This window comes from Saimiri boliviensis, chromosome 4, assembly GCF_048565385.1.
Source record: "Saimiri boliviensis isolate mSaiBol1 chromosome 4, mSaiBol1.pri, whole genome shotgun sequence".
Lineage (NCBI taxonomy): Eukaryota > Metazoa > Chordata > Mammalia > Primates > Cebidae > Saimiri > Saimiri boliviensis.
The window spans coordinates 140,179,702-140,202,943 of NC_133452.1; the positions used below are offsets into that span (position 1 = coordinate 140,179,702).

The 23,242-nt window shown below is 40.6% G+C and overlaps 1 protein-coding gene across 1 annotated transcript in view; it reads right to left on the reverse strand.

Annotated features, from left to right (window-relative positions):
* GMDS (GDP-mannose 4,6-dehydratase) overlaps positions 1 to 23,242 on the reverse strand; it is a 632,017-nt gene that overhangs the window by 114,574 nt on the left and 494,201 nt on the right. The window contains exon 8 of the mRNA XM_003927401.4: positions 4,985 to 5,103. Within this exon, the coding sequence (XP_003927450.1) occupies positions 4,985 to 5,103 (119 nt within the window). The remainder of the gene's footprint in view (positions 1 to 4,984; positions 5,104 to 23,242) is intronic.

The following is a 23,242-nucleotide window of genomic DNA, read 5'->3' on the forward strand; positions in this document are numbered from 1 at the left end:
AATTATATTGCAAAGATTATTTTATATCTTCTTGCTTCTTAACTTTATGCTATTTTCCAACTCCTCATATTACATGTAAAATTTGAAAAAAATCTTTATTTTTGCCTTCTCATTTCAAATTTTCTGTAATTAATGTCATTCATTTCCTGCACAACGTTTTTATGCAAAACAAATTTATTTAACTTTTAGCCACAAATTGCCAATATTTTTTCATAAAATTGGAAAGCACAATGTTTTTATGTAAAGCAGATTTATTTAACTTTTGGCCATGAATTGTCACTATTTTTTCGTAAAATTGGAAGTATATTGAGACAAAATGTTCACAAAATAATAATTGGGCAGTATTTCTTTTTTCTAAGTGTTCTTATTTTTGTTTTTAAATTTCTAATTGACACATTGTGATTGTACACATTTATGGGGTGCTTTTTGATATTTTGATACATGTATATGTTGTATAATGATCCAGAGTTATAGTCAGTGTATCTATCGGCTCATGCACATATTTCTTTCTGGTGACATTAAAATTCTCTCTTCTAGCTATTTTGACATGCATAATAGGTATTGTTAAACTTAGTCACCCTATTGTACAATAGAATGCCAGAACTTATTTCTCCTATCTTATTGTTACTTTGTAACCATTTACCATCATTTCCCCAGCCTCTTTCCCCTATCCCTTCCTCAGCTTCTGAAAAGCACTGTCCTACTCTCTGCTTCTGTATTACCTTTCTTTAGAGTTCACAGGAGTGATACCATTCAGTATTCATCATTCTGTGTCTGGCTTATCTCACTTAACACCATGTCCTCTAGATTTATCCATGTTGTCACAAATGATGGGATTTTATTCTTTTCTATGGCTGAATAGTATCCTATCGTGTATATGTACCATATTTTCTTTAGCCAGTCATTGTTATTAGACATTTAGGTTGGCCCCATATCTTGGTTAGTGTAAATAATGCCATAATAAACATGAACATGCAGACATCTCTGACATACTGATTTCATCTCCTTTGGAGATATACCTAGTGGTCAGATTGCTGGGCCACATGGGAGTTCTATTTTCAATATTTTGAGGAAACTCCATACTGTTATCCATGAAGACTTTGCCAATTTACATTCCACTAAAGTATGTAAGAGTTCCCTTTCATCCGTGTTCTCAAGTTCTCAAGTATTAGACTTGTTTTCTAAATCAGGTGGCTCAGTAAGGAAAATATGTAAATGAACAGAAAATGACTTTCATAAAGTGATTTTAATTAAAAACCTTTTGCTCTCCATGTTACAATTCAAAAACCAAATCACCCTGAGTCTACTACATACAAAGACACTGATCATGGTTTTATGGACTTTGTCTCATTTTTGGGATTTAAACAATGTCAAATGTTTTAACATGTAAAATGTTAGAGGAAAGCATGCTAAACACTTCCAAACAAATAAGCTCAATCAGTTACCCACTTTGTTAATAGCAAATACTTATGAGAGCTCAAGACATGTGAAACACTGTTTTTCGTAACTTTCTTATATTAACCTATTGAATCTTCACCCCATTCCTGTGGGGTAGAGACTCTTACTATCTCCATTCTACAGCTGGGAAAATGGAGGCATAGAGAGGATAAGTAAGTGCCCCAGGAAGTTGCAGAGCTGGGATTCAAGCCCAGGAAGTGTGGCACTGGACCTGTGCTTTAACCACAGTCTTACCCCACGTTGTGTACAGATGAAGAAAATGACTTAGAAATGGAACTGACCAAGTCGTGAATAAAAAAATTAAAGGAGCATCCTTAGGTGAAAGCAGCATATGCTCCTGAAACTCTGTAACACCATGTTTCCCCAAGTGGGAATAAAACTGAGTTTCTCTCTAAATAACTCTCTTTATTCTCTGGCTGCTTTTAGTTTCTCTTTAGCAGCTATTTTCAGTATTGTGATTATGAGGTATAATGGTGTGACTTTTTTGTGTGTTAATCGGGGTTTATGATGCCTCTTAGATCTGTGGTTTTATTGTATTCATCAAATTTGGGAAACATTTGGCCATTATTTAATTCTATTTCTGTGCCCCTCCCGGTCTTTCCCCAGGACTCCAATTAAACATATGTTAGGCTGTTTGATAACTATCCCACAGGTGACTGAAAGTGTCCCTTTTCCGTTTACCAGTCTCCTTGTTCCTGTGCTTCATTTTAAATAATTTCTACTACTATGTCTATGTTCATTAGGTTTTTTCTTCTATAGGATCTAATCTGGTCTCAATGCCAAAAGTGAATTTTTATTTCAGATACTTAATTTTTTCATTTCTAAAAGTTCCACCTGGTTTTAAAAAAATATGTTTTCCTTCTCTCTCTTCAATATATTCATGTCTAAAATATTTGAAGACAGTTATTAATAGTTATTTTAACATCCTCGTGTGCTATATCATCATCTTTGTCATTCCTCAGCTTGTTTTTATTGACTGGTTTTTCTCTTGATTGTGGGTCATGTTTTCCTGCTTCTTGACATGCCTATAAATTTTTGATTAAATGCTGAACATTATACATTTTGTGTTGTTCAGTGGCTAGATTTTTCTGTCTTCCTTTGAAGAATATTGGCTTTCGTAATGGTAGGAAACTAAGTTATTTGTGTCCGATTTGATCCTTTTGAGATTTGTATTTAAACTTTATTAGCCTGGCTCTAGAGCAGACTTCACTCCAGTGATTAGCCCCATTACTGAGGCATAGCCCTTCTGGAATCTGTAGTGCATTACTGGAGAGATCTACAAGATCTCTCCATTACGGTTGGCTGAAACCTGAATGCCTTCCTGTCTTGGATGAGTTCTAAGAAACATTCAACTCCCAGCCCCGAGGCAGCAAATTTCTGTCTAAGCTTGTGGAGTTTCTTGCATACATATATCTTGTTATTTAGCAAAGATTGCAGGGGATACCTCTGCAGATTTTTGAAGCTCTTTGTAGAGCCCACCTTTCTAGAGCCCTGTCTCACAAAGTCCAGATGCCTCACACTCCCTGAACTGTGACCTCTGCCTCCTAAACAAGATAGCTGTTCTCTGCTGACCATGCTGCATGGTCCTGACTGTGCTCCCAGGACGAAAGCCAGGGTGACTACAGGGCTTACCTCATTTGTTCTCTTTCTGTCAGGGATCACAGTTCTGCATTGCCTTCTGTCCAGTGTCTGAAACAGTTGTTTCAGGTATTTTGTCTAGTTGTTTAAGATAGAAAGCTAAATCTGGTTTCTGGTATTCCATCATGGATAGAAGTGAGAGTCCTTTCTTATGTTTTAAAAATGAATCTCAGGAAGTTGTTTGGTGGTTCCTCAAAAAGTTTGATGTAGTATTACCATATGACCAAGAAAATCCACTCCTAAGTAGATATCCCTCCAAAACTGATAGCAGGGACTCAAACAGATATTTGTACATGTGTATTGGTAAGCAGCATTATTCACAACAGCCAAAAGTTGTAAACAGCCCCAGTGTCCATCAACAGATAGGCAAAGTGTATGTGCTATATACATGGAATGGAACATTATTCAGCCTTTCAAAAAAGGAAAGAAGCCAGATGCAGTGGCTCACACCTGTGATCTCAGCACATTGGAAGGCCACGGTGGCAGGACTGCTTGAAGCCAGGAGTTTAAGACCAGGCTGGGCAACAGAGAGAGATCCCATCTCTACAAAAAATTCAAAAAAATTAGCCAGACATGGTGGCATGTCCCTATAGTGCCAGCTACTCAGGGGACTGAGGCAGGAGGATCACTTAAGCCTAAGAGTTCAAGGCTGTAGTGAGCTACAAACACACTACTGCATTCTCACCTGGGCAACAGCGTGAGACTGCCTCTAAAAATAATAATAATTTTGTTTAAAGGAATAACATGTTATATCATGGATGAACTATGAAAACATTCTGGTAGGTGAAATAAGCCAGATACAAAAAAACAAATATTTCATAATTCCACTTATATGAGGTACCCAGAAGAGGCAAATTCACTGAAGCTGCAAGGAAAATAGAGGTTATCAAGTGCTGAGGGGCGAAAGAATGAGGAGTTATTTAATGGGAACAGAAGTTTCTGTTGGAAATGTTAAGGAAGTTCTAGGAATGGATAGTGGTGATAGTTGCATAACGTTGTGAATGTACTTAATGACACTGAATTACACACTTAAAAATGGTTAAAATGGTAAATTTTTAATCTATATTTTACCACAATGTAAAATTACCAAAAATAAAAAAAAACCAGAGTATCTTTTATCTATAATGATTTCTCACAAATCTTTCAAATACTCCAATAAAAATCCGGCTTCAAAATTCATCTAATGCAACCAGTGAATGTACAGCATGATTATAAACTAGACCTTTTCAGCACATATTATTGGCCCGACTGCCAAAATTCACGTAGGTCCTGTGAATTAGCTGATAATAATTTATCACTATGAATTTCCTGAGTTTGATAGTTGTATTGTGTTTTTGCAGGAGAATGTCACTGTGTTTGTAGAAAACACGCACAAAAATTCAAGGTGATGAAGCATCAGGACAGCAGCTTATTCTCAGTGGTTCAGAGAGTAAGCCTGGTTGCTTGTAACTTTTCTGTTAAGTTTTTGATGGTTTCAATTTTTTAAAATATAAAAGTATTAAAAAAGATTCTGTAATGTTATCACAATGATTTGGTAAGAGCAGAATTAGCCACAATAAAATTACAATAAAAGAAGGTATTTACATTGTGACAAAAAAATTTAAAACTTAAAAACAAAAATAATATTTAAATATAAATAAAATTTAAAACATCTTAGAAGAAAGATAAAAGACATTTTGAAAAACTTGGCTTAGATGATGACAACATTTGACAAATAACACAAGTAGGGTTGGATGCAGAGCAAAGTCCCCGCTCCACACTGAAACTTTCTGTACTGCTCTTCAAGAGAGTGAAGGGGGAAGATGACAACGAGAATCGAGGCTTCACAGAAAGCTCAGGTGCATACCTACCAGTAAGCTAGAAGCAGTCATTTCTCAGGTATACTTACACAATGGTTTTTCCAATGTGCAAGAATGATTTCTCGACAAATTCCCGGACACTATGGACCTCCCCGGTAGCTATTACAAAGTCCTCAGGCTCATCATTCTGCAACATCAACCACATAGCCTAGAGGGAAAGAGAGGCAAGTTCATGTCAATGTCACACTCGGTGGCCACTCTGGAAACACAATGTTTTCCAGTGCACATAATCAGATATGGACACAGACGGCTGGAACATGAGCATGAAATTCATACCATATTCTAACCAATACAGCAATGGCTCCCAACTTTTACCAAGCATCAGAATCACATGAGGAATATCTTGGTATGGATGCCTGGGCCACAGCCACAGAGGAGTGGACTCAGAGGCCTAGAGTTTATCTCTTAGGGCTGGGCATGGTGGCTCACACCTGTCATCCCAGCATTTTGGTAGGCCAAGGTGGGCGGATTACAAGGTCTAGACATGGACACCATCCCGGCCAACATGGTGAAATCCTGTCTCTACTAAAAATACAAAAATTATCTGGGCATGGTGGTGTGTGCCCATAGTCCCAGATACTAGAGAGGCTGAGGCAGGAGAATCACTTGAATCCAGTAGGTGGAGACTGCAGCAAGCCGAGATCGTGCCACTGCACTCCAGCCTGGCAACAGAGCAAAACTCCGTCTCATAAAAAAAAAAAAAAGGAGGAGCCAGGTGCGGTGGCTCACACCTGTAATCCCAGCACTTTGAGAGGCCGAGGCGGGTGGATCACGAGGTCGAGAGATTGAGACCATCCTGGTCAACATGGTGAAACCCCGTCTCTACTAAAAATACAAAAAATCAGCTGGGCATGGTGGCGCGTGCCTGTAATTCCAGCTACTCAGGAGGCTGAGGCAGGAGAACTGCCTGAACCCAGGAGGCGGAGGTTGTGGTGAGCCGAGATCGCGCCATTGCACTCCAGCCTGGGTAAGAAGAGTGAAACTCCATCTCAAAAAAAAAAAAAAAAAAAAAAAAGGAGATTATCTTTCAGAATCTGTATCCTTAAAATCCCAGGTAATGTTAGGGATGCAAAAAAAGCATGAACATTTTTCCTTTTTTTTTTTTTTTTTTAGAGAGAGAGTTGCTCTGCTGTCCAGGCTGAAGTGCACTGGCACGCTCTTGGCTCACTGCAACGTCCGCCTCCTGGGTTTTAGCAATTCTCCTGCCTCAGCCTTCTAAGTAGCTGGGACTACAGGCGCATGTCACCACACCTGGCTACTTTTTTATACTTAGTAGAGACGGGGTTTCACCATGTTGCCCAGGCTGGTCTTGAACTCTTGAGCTCAGGCAATCCACCAGCCTCGGCCTCCCAAAGTGCTAGGATTACAGGCATGAGTCACTACACCCAGGCAGCTGAGCTTTTAAAAGGCATGAAATAGGCTGGGCGTGGTAGTTCTTGAGGTCAGGAGTTCAAGACCAGCCTTACCAACATGGTGAAACCCCATCTCTACTAAAAATACAAAAATTAGCTGGGCGTGGTGGCGTGCACATATAGTCCCAGCTACTCAGGAGGTTCAGGCAGGAGAACTGCTAGAACCCAGGAGGTGGAAGTTGCAGTGAGCCGAGGCCACTGCACTCCAGCCTGGGTGACAGAGTGAGAGTCCTTCTCAAAAAAAAAAAAAAAAGAAAAGGCATGAAATACAAGCTGTTTACTGTTTTGGGATAGTCCACACAAGCAGATGGAGTCTACCATGGTGTGGCAGCTCCCTAAATGCTGTGAAACATTGGGGGCTGAGGAGAGCAATGAGATTTGAAATGCAGCCCAGGCCCTATTGGCTAAGCCCAGGCCCAGAACCATTTGTCAAGAAGCTGCCCAAGGTATCTTTTTAAAAGGGCACCAAGGCCTGTGCGCATGAACAGAGGCCTAGTGAGCAGCCGCTCCTTGTAGGTCTGTGCCTGCAAGAGAAGTTCCCGTGGCCTGGAACGCCCTGTCCCCTCATCTGTCTGGGAATGCTGACCTCTCTCTAGGTCCTGGACCAGGGTCCCAAGTCTAGCCATTGGAATGAATTCCAGTACACACAGTATGGTGGCTTCACTGGGATCCAGCCCGCCCTTTGGCACGCTTCCCAACTAAGCTGAGCCTCCCACTTCACCCAAGTGGGCACATGAGTGTATTCGTGGACACACACAGAGGCACAAGTGCACACACACACACACACACACACACACACACACACACACAAACTTATTTTGGCTTTTGCCAAAATACCTTCAGAATATTTAGGAAAAATTAAATTACGCTTCTGGCTAGAATTTCTACCTGAACATTCTTCTGCGGGATTAGATGTGAGGCGGTAAATACACTTAAATGTGTTTGACTCAAATTTCCATTCTAAAAATAACATTTCAAATAGGTCTTTCAGGACCACTCAGCTTATTTTATTTCTTTAGAAACAGTCCACTGTGTTAGAATGGTCTCAAAAAAGCCCTATTTTTAGTCATGTGAAAGAAAGCAAGGGCTTGCTAAAAATGAAAGGAGAAAATATGATTGTCACTTAATGGTGGATCACTTTAAACACTGGCCCGAATCCCCTGGTGCTTGTTTTGTTCCTGGCAGGAATCTGGGGATCAGTCGGGGCCTCTCCTTTTACTAGAGCAAGAGCCAAGACTCTGCTCTTTTCTTCTCCATCAGACTATCCATGGCCTTTGACCTATCAATTTCTAGGCATTTCCTCTAAAGTTCATATTGTACCAGACTTCAGTCTGGGAATGAGAAGAGAAAGGATATACAACTCCAGATTTATTTGTTATTACTGAATAGTTTACTGGTTTCAACAGAGGGAAAGGGCTTTGTTTAAATTTCCACTGAGCATAATTAATGGTTATTGACTGGTAAATGAAGAACAGGTGACACTCTGGATTAGAAGATAAATGATCCTGTGTTCTGGTGTGATAATGGGTTAGTAATTCGCCACAAAGCCGAGGCTGAGTGCATCGCGTCGTAATGCTAGATCATGTCCAGGAGACAAAGGCCCCTGTGTGAGAAGGACGCAGCCATCCGCCTCCTTATACAGCTGCACACGTTGACGTGCTCCATTTATTCTCTGATGGATGGCACAACTGAGGCAAAAGTTCACCCGTTCTCACCTTCCTGTTCACATGCTGGACCACATGACCCATGACACGGCCAGGCCACACTCTGTGATCAAATCGCCACCCAGCTTTGGCTTCTGACTAGAGAAACAGTGTTGAGGTTACATGTTTTAGAGGTCAGTCTTCTCTCTTTGTCTCTCAAGGAATGAAGGAGGAAAAAGACAGTCTTCCTGCATTCTTTCAGTGTCCTTTGAGGATGTGACTGACTTGTCCACTTCCTCAAATACTTACTTGCTTTCAGTCCTGACCTGATTACCAGTGCACATGAAAAAAGTCTCCTGTTTTTTAATCCATCTCACAGAGAGGAAAGCAGTTAAGGAACGTGCCACAGCTTCAGATTCTTTAACATAAAAATGTCCCTTAATTGCCAAAAAACAGTGCAGTTTTCAAATCATGTCTTGCATTCACTTTGCTTTTAAGCAAATATAGTTTCAGGGAAACCTGACTCCATACCATTGATCTTTGATGGCCAAGTCGAGACGTGTATAAATATTACTTAAATTTGGACATGGACTCTTGTAACTATGTTATTAATCTCTCTGTTCTACAAATCCAATTTACAGAAGTCAAAATAAAATTTTAATTTTAAAATGTCAAATAAAAATACACTTCTCTCACAGTCTGCCCTTTGGCCACTTGAGGGGTGAATGCGGAAGTGGTTCAGGAGGCTTGGGAAGGGCCACTCCTCTGCTTGGGAAGCTGCCAGCTCTAGTGCTGTTCACAGCTGGACCAGTGAAGGAGAACACTTTGTATCACCACAGCCGACTGACTACACCTGATTCCATGCATGCCTTCTGTGGTGGGATGTGTGTTTGTCTTAAAATTCTGGATTCTACAATTGCTTCCACCTCGACATTAACCTCCAGTTCAGTATCCAAGCCATAAACACTTATTAACTGAGCTGGCATCCATGAATAACAAGATTTGTTAATGAAGGTTATGTTTAACTACGTGTATTTGACTGCTGCTTTTTCAGCCTGGTCCTTTGTGCTGTACATGCTACTGTCACAGAAATCTTAAAACTACACACACACACACACACACACACACGTATACACATTTCAGGGGAAAACATGTATGAAATAACTAACAAAACTCATGGAAATTTGAACAAATGGAAATTAAAGTTTCACAGAAAGAATGCCCAGTCTGAATCCATTCATACACATTTAATCTCTAAACATCATTTAGTAGCTGTTTTCATGATGGCAGCCTGGTATTCAGTTTGAGTCAGGACCTCCAGTAGTTTTGTGGTCAGCTGGGTCTTATGTTTTATGGAATCCATATAGGTAGGTCTTAGGTTTTTGGGTTAGTTTTAATTAATAAAACTATGCTAATAAAAACAAACAGTACAAAACCAAAGTCTGGCCTTATGGCTTTGTCAGTCTATTTTCTTCCTGGGCAAAAGCACTGTGTCATGTGGACTCCTTAGATTAAGGGACTTTCAGACATTTTAAAGATACATTACTGATCAGAAAAACAGATAAAAGCACCAAAAATAAAAGAACAAAATTTAGAAAGCCATATAGCTCTTTGCTAACATATCATTCTACATTGGCACCATATGTACTCAAAGAAAGAGGCAATGTCAAAATCTGTTTTGCTCTTGATCTTTTCTCTCTGGCCAGGAATATACAGCTACAAACTCCAAGGTTGGGGTTAACATTTGTCTTCCCTGGAAACAATATAATATTGAATAGCTCCTAGTCTAGTGTTAATTATTCTGAATCAGTTTTCTAGGATATCATTTGTTTTTTCAATTTGCAGATTTTAGTTATATATTTATTTCTTCTATTTATCTTTGACTATATCTAATCTCTTTATTAGCTTTCTTTTTCAGGCACACCAATTATGTACATGTTATATCTCTTTTGTTCTATCATTTACATCTATTATCTCCTAGCTATTCATATTTGGGTTTTGTTTTGTATTATTTTATGTGATTTCCTCCAGACTGTTCAACTGTTTTCGTAACATTTATTTTATATTTTGTTGCTAATATGGTTTCATTTTCTGTAAGGGCTTTTTTTTCTCTTCCATACTTTTCCTGTTTACTACCAGCTTCCTTTTTATCTCTTGGTGACTTTATTTAAGCCAAGGGACAGACAACTTTTTTCTTATAAAGCTAGATAGTAAACATTTTAGGCTTGTGAACCATATGGTCTCTGTTGCTTTGCTTCTGTAGCACAAAACAGCCATGGACAATATGGAATGAAATGGGTATGACTGTGTTCCAATAAAACTCAGGCCCATGGACTATAATTTGCCCACCTTTGCCTTCTGCAAACTTAACAAAAGTATGTGGCCTGTAATTTCTTTGACTCTGTAGAGGACAATTACCCAAGCTCCAACTGCTTAATTTTTTGAATGATACCCCTTATGATATGTACTGTGCATCTGCTTTCTTAGGTCCCTTTTCTTCTTGCAATCCTTTCCCCATTCCCACTCAAGCATAGATTCTGGGGTAGTGCCTTTCTACTTATTATTATACTTGAACGGGGCTGGCTGTTTGCTGAAGAATTTTAGCAGGGGGAACAGGAAAGTACACTGAGGACATCCTGTAGCTTTAAATCAGGTATCTCTCTAAGCCCTCTCAGAACTGCATTGCACGCTTTGCCCCAGGCCATGGCTGCCACAATTTCTCAAGATTTTGCTGGTTAGTGTGATTAGTGTCAAGGAACCCATAAATCATAGAGCTGCCCTAGTGCTATCTGGCACTGTTTGCTTTCACTCTGCTTTCACCGCAGATCACAACCTGCAGTGTCCCTTGGCTCGGAGGCTATGCCAGTGACAATAAAATTGGCTTCTGGCTGAGTATGGTGGCTCACACCTGCAATCCTAGCACTTTGGGAGGCTGAGGCAGGTAGATATCTTGAGGTGAGGAGTTCAAGACCAGCCTGGCCAACGTGGCAAAACCACGTCTCTAATAAAAACACAAAACTTAGCTGGGTGTGGTGGTGGTGGGGCGCCTGTAATCCTAGCCACTGAGGAGGCTGGCATGAGAATGGCTTGAACCCCGAAGGTGGAGGCGGCAGTGAGCTGAGATCATGCCACTGTACTCCAGCCTAGGCGACAGAGGGAGACTCCATCTCAAAAAATAAAAAAATAAAAAAAAATAAATAAACATAAAAAATGAAGTTGGCTTCTCTTTCAGTAACACCTTCTTGCCATACTATAGTGTACAAGTGGGTATCTATGAGGATATTCTCTACTTCTATCTCTGTAATATATAATATTATTTTGTGAATCTTTCAGGGCTGAAATTATTTTGAGCAAAGTTCATAACCTATATATATAGTTCCTACCATCTGTTCTAAATTTTCTCCAAATTTCATGGTATCTGTCTCAAATACTTTTTCATTTTTTGTAGACAGGGCCTGTCACCCAGGCTGTAGTACAGTGGCATTATCATAGCTAACTGTAGACTTGAACTCCTGGGCTCAAGTCATCCTCCAGCTTTAACCTCCCAAGTAGCTGGGACTAGAGGCATGCATTACCACACATGGCTAATGTTCTTTATTTTTAGTATATAAAAATTCTAAAAACATATGTTTGGGCTATATTGCTCCTGGCTTCAAGAAATCTTCCCAAAATGCTGGGACTAAAGGAGAGAGCCATCAGCCTCAAATTATTAATACCTCATATTTCAAGGTGTGGCCAATTTCACTGTTATAATGAAGCAGAAGTTTTCTCTTAGCTTTATTTTAATATTTTTCTTGATTTCAGAGTTTCAAAAAAAGCAGTGTTCAACGAAAATGTTCCTATATTCAGTCATTTAAAACTGATATTCCTTGAAGATGACTGAATAGGAATAGCTCTGGTCTGCAGCTCCCAATGAGATCAACGCAGAGGTGGGTGATCTTTGCATTTCCAACTGAGGTACCCAGCTCATCTCATTGGGACTGGTTAGACAGTGTATGTAGCCCAAGGAGGGCGAGCTGAAGCAGGGTGGGGTGTTGCCTTACCCAGGAAATACAAGGGGTCAGGGTCCTGTCCTACCCAAGGGAAGTTGTGAGGGACTGTGCCATGAAGAATGGTGCATTCTGGCCCAGATACTAAGCTTTTACCATGGTCATTTCAATTCGCTGACCAGGAGATTCCCTCAGATGCCTACACCACCAGGACCTTGGGTTTCAAGCACAAAACTGGGTGGCTGTTTGGGCAGACATGGAGCTAGCTGCAGGAGTTTTTTCATACCCTGGTAGCACCTGGAATGCCAGTGAGATAGAACCATTTACTCCCCTGGAAAGAGAGCTGAAGCCAGGGAGCCAAGTGGTCTAGCTCAGCACATCCCACCCCCATGGTGCCCAGCAAGCTAAGACCCACTGGCCTGAAATTCTCACTGCCAGCACAGCAGTCTGAAGTCAACCTGGGACACTCGAGCTTGGTGGGGTGAGGGGTATCTGCCATGACTGAAGCTTGAGTAGGTGGTTTTCCCCATGCAGTGTAAACAAAGCCACTGGGAAGTTCAAACTGGGTGAAGCACACCGCAGCTCTGCAAAACCGCTGTAACCAGACTGCCTCTCTAGACTCCTCTTCTCTGGGAAGGGCATCTCTGAAAAAAGGCAGCAGCCCCAGTCAGGGGCTTATACATAAAATTCCCATCTCCTTGGGACAGAGCACCTGGGGGAAGGGGTGACTGAAGGCACAGCTTCAGCATACTTAAACATTCCCACCTGCCAGCTTTGAAGACAGCAGCAGATCTCCAGACACAGTGTTCAAGATGTGCTAAAGGACAGACTGCCTCCTCAGGTGGGTCCTGGACACCCATGCCTCCTGACTAGGAGATACTTCTCAGCAGGGGTCGACAGACACCTCATACAGGAGAGCTCTGGCTGGCATCTGGTGGTGCTCCTCTGGGATGAAGCTTCCAGAGGAAGTAAAAGGCAGCAATCTTTGCTGTTCTGCAGCCTCTACTGGTGATACCCAGGCAAAGAGTGTCTGGAGTGGTCCTCCAGCAAACTCGAGCAGACCTGCAGCAGAGGGGCCTGTGTTTTTTTTTTTTTTTTTTTTTTTTAGACAAAGTCTTGCTCTGTCACTGGGCTGGAATGCAATGACACAGTCTTGGCTCACTGCAACTCTGCCTCCTGGCTTCAAAAGATTCTTCTGCCTCAGCCTCCCAAGTAGCTGGGACTAGAGGCGGGCACCACCATTCACAGCTAATTTTTGTATTTTTAGTAGAGATAGAGTTTTATGGTGTTGGTCATGATGGTCTCAATCTCTTGACCTTGTGATCCACCTACCTTGCCCTAACAAAGTGCTAGGATAGCAGGTCTGAGCCACCGTGCCCATGTGGCCTGTTAGAAGGAAAACTAACAAAGAGAAAGGAATAGCATCAACAAAAAGGATGTCCACACAAAAACCCCATCCAAAGGTCACCAACATGAAAGACCAAAGGTAGATAAATCCATCAAGACGAGGAAAAACCAGCTCAAAAAGGCTGAAAATTCCAAAAACCAGAACACTTTTTCTCCTCCAATCACAACTCCTCACCAGTAAGGGAACAAAACTAGATGAAGAATGAGTTTGATGAATTGACAGAAGTAGGCTTCAGAAGGTGAGTAATAAGAAACTAATCCAAGCTAAAGGAGCATGTTCTAATCCAGTGCAAAGAAAGTAAGAACCTTGAAAAACGGTTAGACAAATTGCAAACAAGAATAACCAGTTTAGAGAAGAACATAAATGATCCGATGGAGCTGCAAAACACAGGACGAAAACCTCGTGAAGCATATGCAACTATCAATAGCTGAATTAATCAAGTGGAAGGAAGGATATCAGAGATATAAGAACAACTTAATGAAATAAAACATGAAGACAAGATTAGAGAAAAAAGAATGAAAAAGAACGAATAAAGCTTTCAAGTAATTTGGGACTATGCGAAAAGACCAAAACTACATTTGATGGGGAGAATGAAACCAGGTTGGAAAATACTCTTCAGGATATTATCCAGGAGAACATCACCAACCTAGCAAAGCAGGCCAACATTCAAATTCAGGAAATAGAAGATACCACAAAGATACTCCTTGAGAAGAGGAACTCAAAGACACATAATTGTTAGATTCACCAAGGTTGAAATGAAGGAGAAAATTCTAAGGGCAGCCAGAGAAAAAGGTAAGATTACCCACAAAGGGAAGCCCATCAGACTAACAGCAAATCTCTCTGCAGAAACCCTACAAGCCAGAAGAGAGCGGGGGCCAATATTCAACATTCTTAAAGAAAAGAATTTTCATCTCATATGCAGCCAAACTAAGCTTCGTAACTGAAGGAGAAATGAAATCCTTTATAGACAAGAAAATGCTGAGAGATTTTGTCACCACCAAGCCTGCCTTACAAGAGCTCCTGAAGGAAGCAATAATATGGAAAAGAAAAACCGGTACCAGCCACTGCAAAAACATAACAAATTGTAAAGACTATTGACACTAAGAAGAAATTGCATCAACTAACAGGCTAAATAACTAGCTAGCATCATAATGAGAGAATCAAATTCATATATAATAATATTAAACTTAAGTGTAAATGGGCTAAATGCCCCAACTAAAAGACACAGACTGACAAATTGGATAAAGAGTCAATACCCATTTGTGTGCTGTATTTACCAGATCCATCTCACATGTAAAGACACACACAGGCTTGAAATAAAGAAATGGAGGAATATGAAAATGAAAAGCTTTTGCTTATTTTTAAAAGCAGGGGTTGCAATCTTAGTCTCTGATAAAAAAGACTTTAAACCAACAAAGATCAAAAAAGACAAAGAAGGGCATTACATAATGGAAAAGGGATCAATGCAACAAGAATAGCTAACTATCATAAATATATATGCACCCAATACAGGAACATCCAGATTCATAAAGCAAGTTCTTACAGACCTACAAAGAGACTTAGACTCCCACACAATAATGATGGAAACTTTAACACCCCACTGTTAATATTACATCAACAAGACACGAAATTAATAAGGATATTCTGGACTTGAACTCAGCTCTTGACCAAGCAGATCTAATAGACATCTACAGAACTCCCCAACCTAAATCAACAGAATATATATTCTTCTCAGCGCCACATCACAGTCATTCTAAAAACTGACTACATAGGAAGTAAAACACTCCTGAGCAAATGCAAAGGAACGGAAATAACAAACAGTTTCTCAGACCATGGTGCAATCAAACTTGAACTCAAGATTAAGACACTCACTCAAAACTGCACAAATACATGGAAACTGAACAACCTGCTCCTGAATGACTACTGGATAAATAACAAAATAAAGGCAGAAATAAATAAGTTATTTGAAACCAATGAGAACAAAGACGTAACATACCAGAAACTCTGGGACACGGCCAAAGCAGTGTTTAAAGGGAAATTTATAGCACTAAAATGCCCACAGGAGGGAAAGGTCTAAAATCAACACTTTAACATCACAATTAAAAGAACTAAAGAGGCAACAGCAAACAAATTCAAAAGCTAGCAGAAGACAAGAAATAACTAAGATCAGAGCAGAACTGAAGGAGACAGAGAGACGAAAAACCCTTCGAGAAAGTCACTGAATCCAGGACCTATTTTTTTGAAAAGATTAACAAAATAGATAGACCACTAGCCAGACGGACAAAGAAGAAAAGACAGAAGAATCAAGTAGACACCCTAAAAATAAATAAAGGAGTGGCTCATCCTGTAATCCCAGCACTTTGGGAAGCCAAGGCAGGCACATCACCTGAGGTTGGAAATTCGAGACCAGCCTGGCCAAAATGGAGAAACCCCATCTCTGCTAAAAATACATTAACTCCAGAGCTTCTGTAGAGCAAAAGAAACAAACATTAGAGTGAACCAGCAACCAACAGAATGGGAAAAAATTTTTGCAATCTACCCATCTGACAAAGGGCTACTATCTAGAATCTACAAAGAACTAAAACAGTTTTACAAGAAAAAAACAAACCCATTCAAAAGTGGGCGAAGTATATAAACAGACACTTTACAAAAGAAGACATATATGAGGTCAACAAACATATGAAAAAATGTGCATCATCACTGGTCATTAGAGAAATGCAAATCAAAACTACATTGAGATACCATCTCACACCAGTTAGAATGGCGATCATTAAAAAATCTAGAGACAATAGATGCTGGTGAGGATGTGGAGAAATGGGAACACTTTTACACTGTTGGTGGGAGTGTAAATTAGTTCAACCATTGTGGAGGACAGTGCGGCGATTCCTCAAGGACTTAGAAATAGAAATTCCATTTGACCCAGCAATCTCATTACTGAGTATACATCCAAAGGATTATAAATTGTTCTATTATAAAGACACATGCACACATATATTCATTGCGGCACTGGTTACAATAGCAAAAACCTGGAACCAACCCAAATGCCCATCGATGACAGATTGGACAAGGAAAATGTGGCACATACACACCATGGAATACTATGCAGCCATAAAAAACGATGAGTTCATGTCCTTTGTAGGGACATGGATGAATCTGGAAACTATCATTCTCAGCAAACTGACACAAGAACAGAAAATCAAACACCACATGTTCTCACCCATAGGCAAGTGTTGAACAATGAGAACACATGGACACAGGGAGGGGAGCATCACACACTGAGGTCTGTTGGCAGGGGCTTGGGGAGGGACAAGGAGGGTGGGGAGGTTTGGAGGGATAACCTGGGGAGAAATGCCAGATATAGATGATGGGGTGGATGCAGGCAGTAAACCACATTGTCATGTATGTACAATCCTGTGTGATCAGCACATGTACCCCAGAACCTAAAGTATAATAATAAAAAAAAGACAAAGAAAATACAACATTAACCGGGCATGGTGGTGCATGCCTGTAATCCCAGCTACTCGGGAATCTGAGGCAGGAGAATCGCTTGAACCTGGGAGGCAGAGGTTGTAATGAGCTGAGATTGCACCATTGCACTCCAGTCTGGACAGCAAGAGTAAAACTCTATCTCAAAAAAAAAAAAAAAAAAAAAAAAAGATAAAGGAGATATCACCACTGATCCCACAGAAATAAAAACTACTATCAGGGAATACTATAAATACCCCTACACAAATAAACTAGAAAATCTAGAAGAAATGGATAAATTCCTGGACACATATACCCTCCCAAGACTGAACCAGAAAGAAGTTGAATCCCCCAACAGACCAATAATAAGTTCTGAAATTGAGGCAGCAATTAGTAGCCCACCAACCAAGATAAGTCCAAGACCAGATGATTTACAGCCAAATTCTACCAGAGGCACCAGAGGAGCTGGTACCGTTCCTAATGAAACTATTCCAAACAATACAAAAAGAGGGAATCCTCGCTAACTCATTTTATGAGACCAACATCGTCCTGACACCAAAACCTGGCAGAGACACAACAACAACAAAAAAATCCGGGCCAATATCCCTGATGAACATTGATGCAAAAATCCTCAATAAAACACTGGCAAACCAAATCCAAGAGCTCATCGAAAGCTTATCCACCATGATCAAGTCAGCTTCATCCCTGGGATGCAAGGCTGGTTCAACATAAGAAAATCAAGAAATGTAATCTATCACATAAACAACCAATAATACAAACCACACGATTATCTCAATAGATGCAGAAAAGGCCTTCGATAAAATTCAACAACCTTCATGCTAAAAACTCTCAATAAACTAGCTACTGATGAAACCTACCTCAAAATAGTAAGAACTATTTATGATAAAACCACACCCAATATCATACTGAATGGGCAAAAGCTGGAAGCATTTCCTTTGAAAAATGGCACAAGCCAAAGATACCCTCTCTCACCGTTCCTATTCAACGTAGTATTGGAAGTTCTGGCCAGGCCAATCAGGCAAGAGAAAGAAATAAAGGGTATTCAAGTAGGAAGAAAGGAAGTCAAGTTGTCTCTGTTTGCAGATGACATGATTTTATATTTAGAAAACCCCATTGTCTTAGCCCAAAATCTCCTTAAGTTGATAAGCAATTTCAGCCAAATCTCAGGATACAAAATCAATGTGCAAAAACCACAAGCATTATTATACACCAATAATAGGCAGAGAGTGAAATCATGAGTGAAATCCCATTCACAATTGCTACAAAGACAGTAAGATGCCTAGGAATACGACTTACAAGGGATGTGAAGTACTCCTTCAAGGAGAACTACAAACCACTGCTCAAGAAAATAAGAGAGGATACAAACAAATGGAAAAACATTCCATGTTCAAGAATAAGAAGAATCAATATCATGAAAATGGCCATACTGCCCAAGAAATTTATAGATTTGATGCTATGTCCATCAAGCTACCATTGACTTTCTTCACAGAATTAGAAAAAAATTACTTTAAATTTCCTATGGAACCAAAGAATATCCAGTATAGCCAAGAAAATTCTAAGCAAAATGAACAAAGCTGGAGGCATCATGCTACCTGACTTCGGACTATACTACAAAGCTACAGTAAACAAAACAACATGGTACTGGTACCAAAACAGTTATCTAGACCAATGGAACAGAACAGAGGCCTCAGAAATAATGCCACACATCTACAACCATCTGATCTTTGACAAACCTGACAAAAACAAGCAATGGGGAAAAGATTCCTTATTTAACATATTGTGTTGTAAAAACTGGCTAGCCATATGCAGAAAACTGAAACTGGACCCCTTCCTCACACCTTATATAAAAATTAACTCGAGATGGATTAAAGACTTAAGTGTAAGACCTAAACCCAGAAAAACCCAAGAAGAAAACCTAGGCAATACCATTTAGGACACAGGCATGGGCAAAGACTTCATGACTAAAACACCAAAAACAATAGCAACAAAAGCCAAAACTGACAAATAGGATCTAATTAAACTAAAAAGCCTCTGTCCAGCAACAGAAACTATCATCAGTGAACAGGCAACCTACAGAGTGAGAGAACAATTTTGCAATCTATCCATCTGACAAACTGCTGATATCCAGAATCTACAAGGAACTTAAACAAATTTAAAGAAAAAAAACAACCCCATCAAAAAGTGGGCAAAGGATATGAACAGATACTTCTCATAAGAAGACATTTATGTGGCCAACAAACATATGAAAAAAAGCTAATCAACACTGGTCGTTAGAGAAATGCAAATTAAAACCATAGTGAGGCTGGGCGTGGTGGCTCAAGCCTGTAATCCCAGCACTTTGCGAGGCCGAGGCGGGTGGATCACGAGGTCAAAAGATCGAGACCATCCTGATCAACATGGTGAAACCCCGTCTCTACTAAAAATACAAAAAATTAGCTGGGCATGGTGGCACGTGCCTGTAATCCCAGCTACTCAGGAGGCTGAGGAAGGAGGAATGCCTGAACCCAGGAGGCGGAAGTTGCAGTGAGCCGAGATCGCACCATTGCACTCCAGCCTGGGTAACAAGAGCGAAACTCCATCTCAAAAAAAAAAAAAAAAAAAAAAAAAAAAAAAAAGAAAACCATAGTGAGATACCATCTCATACCAGTTAAAATGGCGATCATTAAAAAGTCAGGAAACCACAGATGCTGGAGAGGATGTGGAGAAATAGAACGTTTTTACACTCTTGGTGGGAGAATAAATTAGTTCAACCATTGTGGAAGACAGTGTGGCTTTTCCTCAAGGATCTAGAACCAGAAATGCCATTTGACCCAGCAATCCTATTAGTGAGTATATACCCAAAGGATTGTAAATCATTCAACTATAAAGACACATGTACACGTATGTTTCTTGCAGCACTATTCACAATAGCAAAGACTTGGAATCAACCCAAATGCCTATCAATGATAGACTGCATAAAGAAAATGTAGCATATATATACTGTGGAATACTATGCAGCCATAAAAAGGATGAGTTCATGTCCTTTGCAGGGACATGGATGAGGCCAGAAACCATCATTCTCAGCAAACTAAACACCATATATTCTTACTCATATGTGGGAACTGAACAGTGAGAACAGATGGACACAGGGAGGGGAACATGACACATTGGGGCATGTTGGGGGCTAGGAGGAGATAGCATTAGCAGAAATACCTACTGTACATGACAGGTTGATGGGTGTAGCAAACCACCGTGGCATGAATATGTATACCTACGTAATGAACCTGCAGGTTCTACACATGTATCCCAGAACTTAAAGTATAATTTTAAAAAGATATTTCTCTATATATTCATTTTTAAAGCATGACATCTGAAAAGATAAGCACCAAGCCCATATAACTTGCTGGATATAGTGTGCAGCATGATACATTCTGAATAAGCACATAAAGAACTACCACAAACAATATATACTCTCCATTATTTACCATGTAAATAATGTATGAAAGAAACTTAATGAAAAATGCACATATAAATAAAGGTTGTTTCACTATCTGCTGATACCTAATAAATAAGCCATCCCAAAGCCTTTTGTTCTGTTTTTGGGTTTTGTTTTTCTTTCTGTATCTATTTATTTATTTATTTATTTTTTGAGATGGACTTTCAGGCAGGAATAAAATGGCATGATTTGGTCTCACTGCAACCACGACCTCCTGGGTTCAAGCGATTCCCCTGCCTCAGCTTCCCAAGTAGCTGAGATTACAGGCCTTACCACGATGGTCAGCTAATTTTTGTTTTTGTTTTTTATTCATTTTTTTTTTTTTAAGTAAAGAGGGAGTTTCACCATGTTGATCAGGCTGGTCTTGAACTCCTGACCTCATGTGATCCACCCTCCTTGGCCTCCCAAAGTGCTGAGATTACAGGTGTGCTATTATGCCCAGCCGGCTGCAGCCTTTTGATTGCTTGTAATTCAGTGTGCAGGAACTCACGAGAGCACAGGGGACACAGTTCCCCTCTTCTGCTAGTGGTGATGGCCACCGGGGTCTGACTGGGGCTGTGGGGCCAAGATGGCTTCCCTCCCAGGTCTGGTGCTGGGTGCTGGATGCACCTCAGTTCTCCTCCACGTGGCCATTCTCCTGCTAAGCATTCTGTCATTGTTCATTAGTCTAGCCAGTGCTTCTTTATGTGTTGGCCGCTTCCAAGGTGGCAAAACAAAAGCTGCAAAGCATCCTAAGGCCTTGGCCTGGAGGCTACCCAATTCATTTCCTCCCAAACATTGGCTACACGATCAGCCCAAATTCAAACAAAGGGGAAACAGACTCTCCCCATTATGGGAAGGGTGGTAGAGTCACAGTGCAAAAGGGCATGCAGGATAGGAGGGGTTACTGCAGCCATCTCCAGAAAAAAATCTACCACAAAGGGCTATCTTGTGATAACTCTGATGTCAGCTGATTGTTTCAATACAGCAATGAAGTTATTATTCTTGTCTCTAATATAAACATCATTGCTTCAGCTTGCAGTTTTTATGTAAGCTCCGTTTATCTTTAACATTGTGCAGTGATAGGTTTAAATGAGGGTAAAAATAACTCACGGACCCACTCACCTGGGATATGGAAGCTCACTTTCAGGCCACCCTAATCTAACAAACGCTCGAACTGGCCCTAACACCACTAATGTCCTAGAAGTGGTTGTTTGCTGGAGCGTGCCAAGCCACCTACTTCAGCCAGGTGTTTCCAATTATCTTCTGCCACTCAGATACCTGGATAAGCCATTCTAGAGTTAGTTCCTGGCCCAGCAGGAACAATATAAAAGCTCTGGGCATGCAGGAGGAAGTTTCTTTACACTCATGACCACCTGATCCTCCATCTCCATGCTCTTGGCTCCTGACTGTGCTACCTCAATCTGTTCCTGGGAAGCCATTATGACCTTCCTATGACCTTATTCTTCAAGCCAGTCATCCTGACCACCTGATTTTGCCTCTTGGTCTAACTCTGACCTTGGGAAGTTAACTTCTGAACTGATTCTAGCCCCCCCTAGAATACCTAGAATAAGTCCTAAGATTGTAATAGGTCTCTTGGTTCAAGTGTTGACAATCACTGTTACCAGTAAATAATAACTTATGGACATCATATTGTGTGCATTAACATGGATGTAGATAGGACTTTAAGGATTAGTCTAAAACAGAAGTGCCCAATAGAAATACAATGCAAGCCGCATGTAATATAAAATTTTCTATCAGTTGCATTGAAAGAGTAAAAAGAAAAGGTGAAGTTAATTTTGATGCTTTATTTAATCAAATATATCCAGTATGCTACCATTTCAATACAAAATATGATTGAGATATTTCATATGCCTTTACTATGTATCAAGACTTTGAAGTCTAGCATGTCTTTTGCCCTCATAGGACATCTCAATTCAGAAGTCACAATTTGAGTGCTCAGCAGGCACACAGGGCTGGGGCTACCATGCTGGGCTGTGTGGGGCTACAGAGTCAGCCTTGTGTTTAAGAGTGAGAGTGAACCTTGCTATGTGACACCTATCCAAATCCTGCTTGCTCAACCTGCTAAGACACTCTGCCGGGGCTTCTTGGAGAAGGCTTCCTCATTTTCTCCATAGCACAACTGGAGGAATAATGGCCCCTTCTCAGTTCTGCATCATTATCTCCACCTCCTGACTTCCTCTGCAGTGATTTCATCAGTGATGAAAACCGGGAGAGAGTGAGTGTTTGAAAAGTAGTACAACTAGCTCTGAATTTACAGGCACTTGACATTTGAATGCTTGTCTGCTTCATCCGTCCACGAATGGGCACTCATACCACACCCTTTCCCCAATTGTAATACCTGGGAGTAAACACCTGACAAACTCTTGTGAGTGTGGTAAAATGTAGTGCTGAAAAAGGGGCAGGTGTTCTCAAACGTTCGTGTGCATTAGAATAATCTGTCAGGCTAGAAGCACGTACTGGAATCCTCTGGAAGATTAGAATGCAGGCTGCTCGCCCACCTTGAGTCCTGGAGCTTCAGACTCAATCGGTCTGGGTGGATCTGGAGAATGTGCAAGCTTCAGGGTGAAGCAGCCGGCTACTGATCCGGGAAGCACATTGAGAAACACTGTGACTGGAGCTCAGGCTGGGACTCAGAAACCCTCATCTAAACCCCAGCCCCACTACTCACTGGGCGACTTTTGGATTACAGGTGTGGTGGCTCACGCCTGTAATCCCAACACTTTGGGAGGCCAAAGCCGGTGGATCACCTGAGGTCAGGAGTTAGAGATTAGCCTTTTTTACAAAATAATAATAATAATAATAATAATAATAATAATAATACTTCAGGGAGTTGGCTGTTTATTTATTTATTATTTTGACACGGAGTTTGCA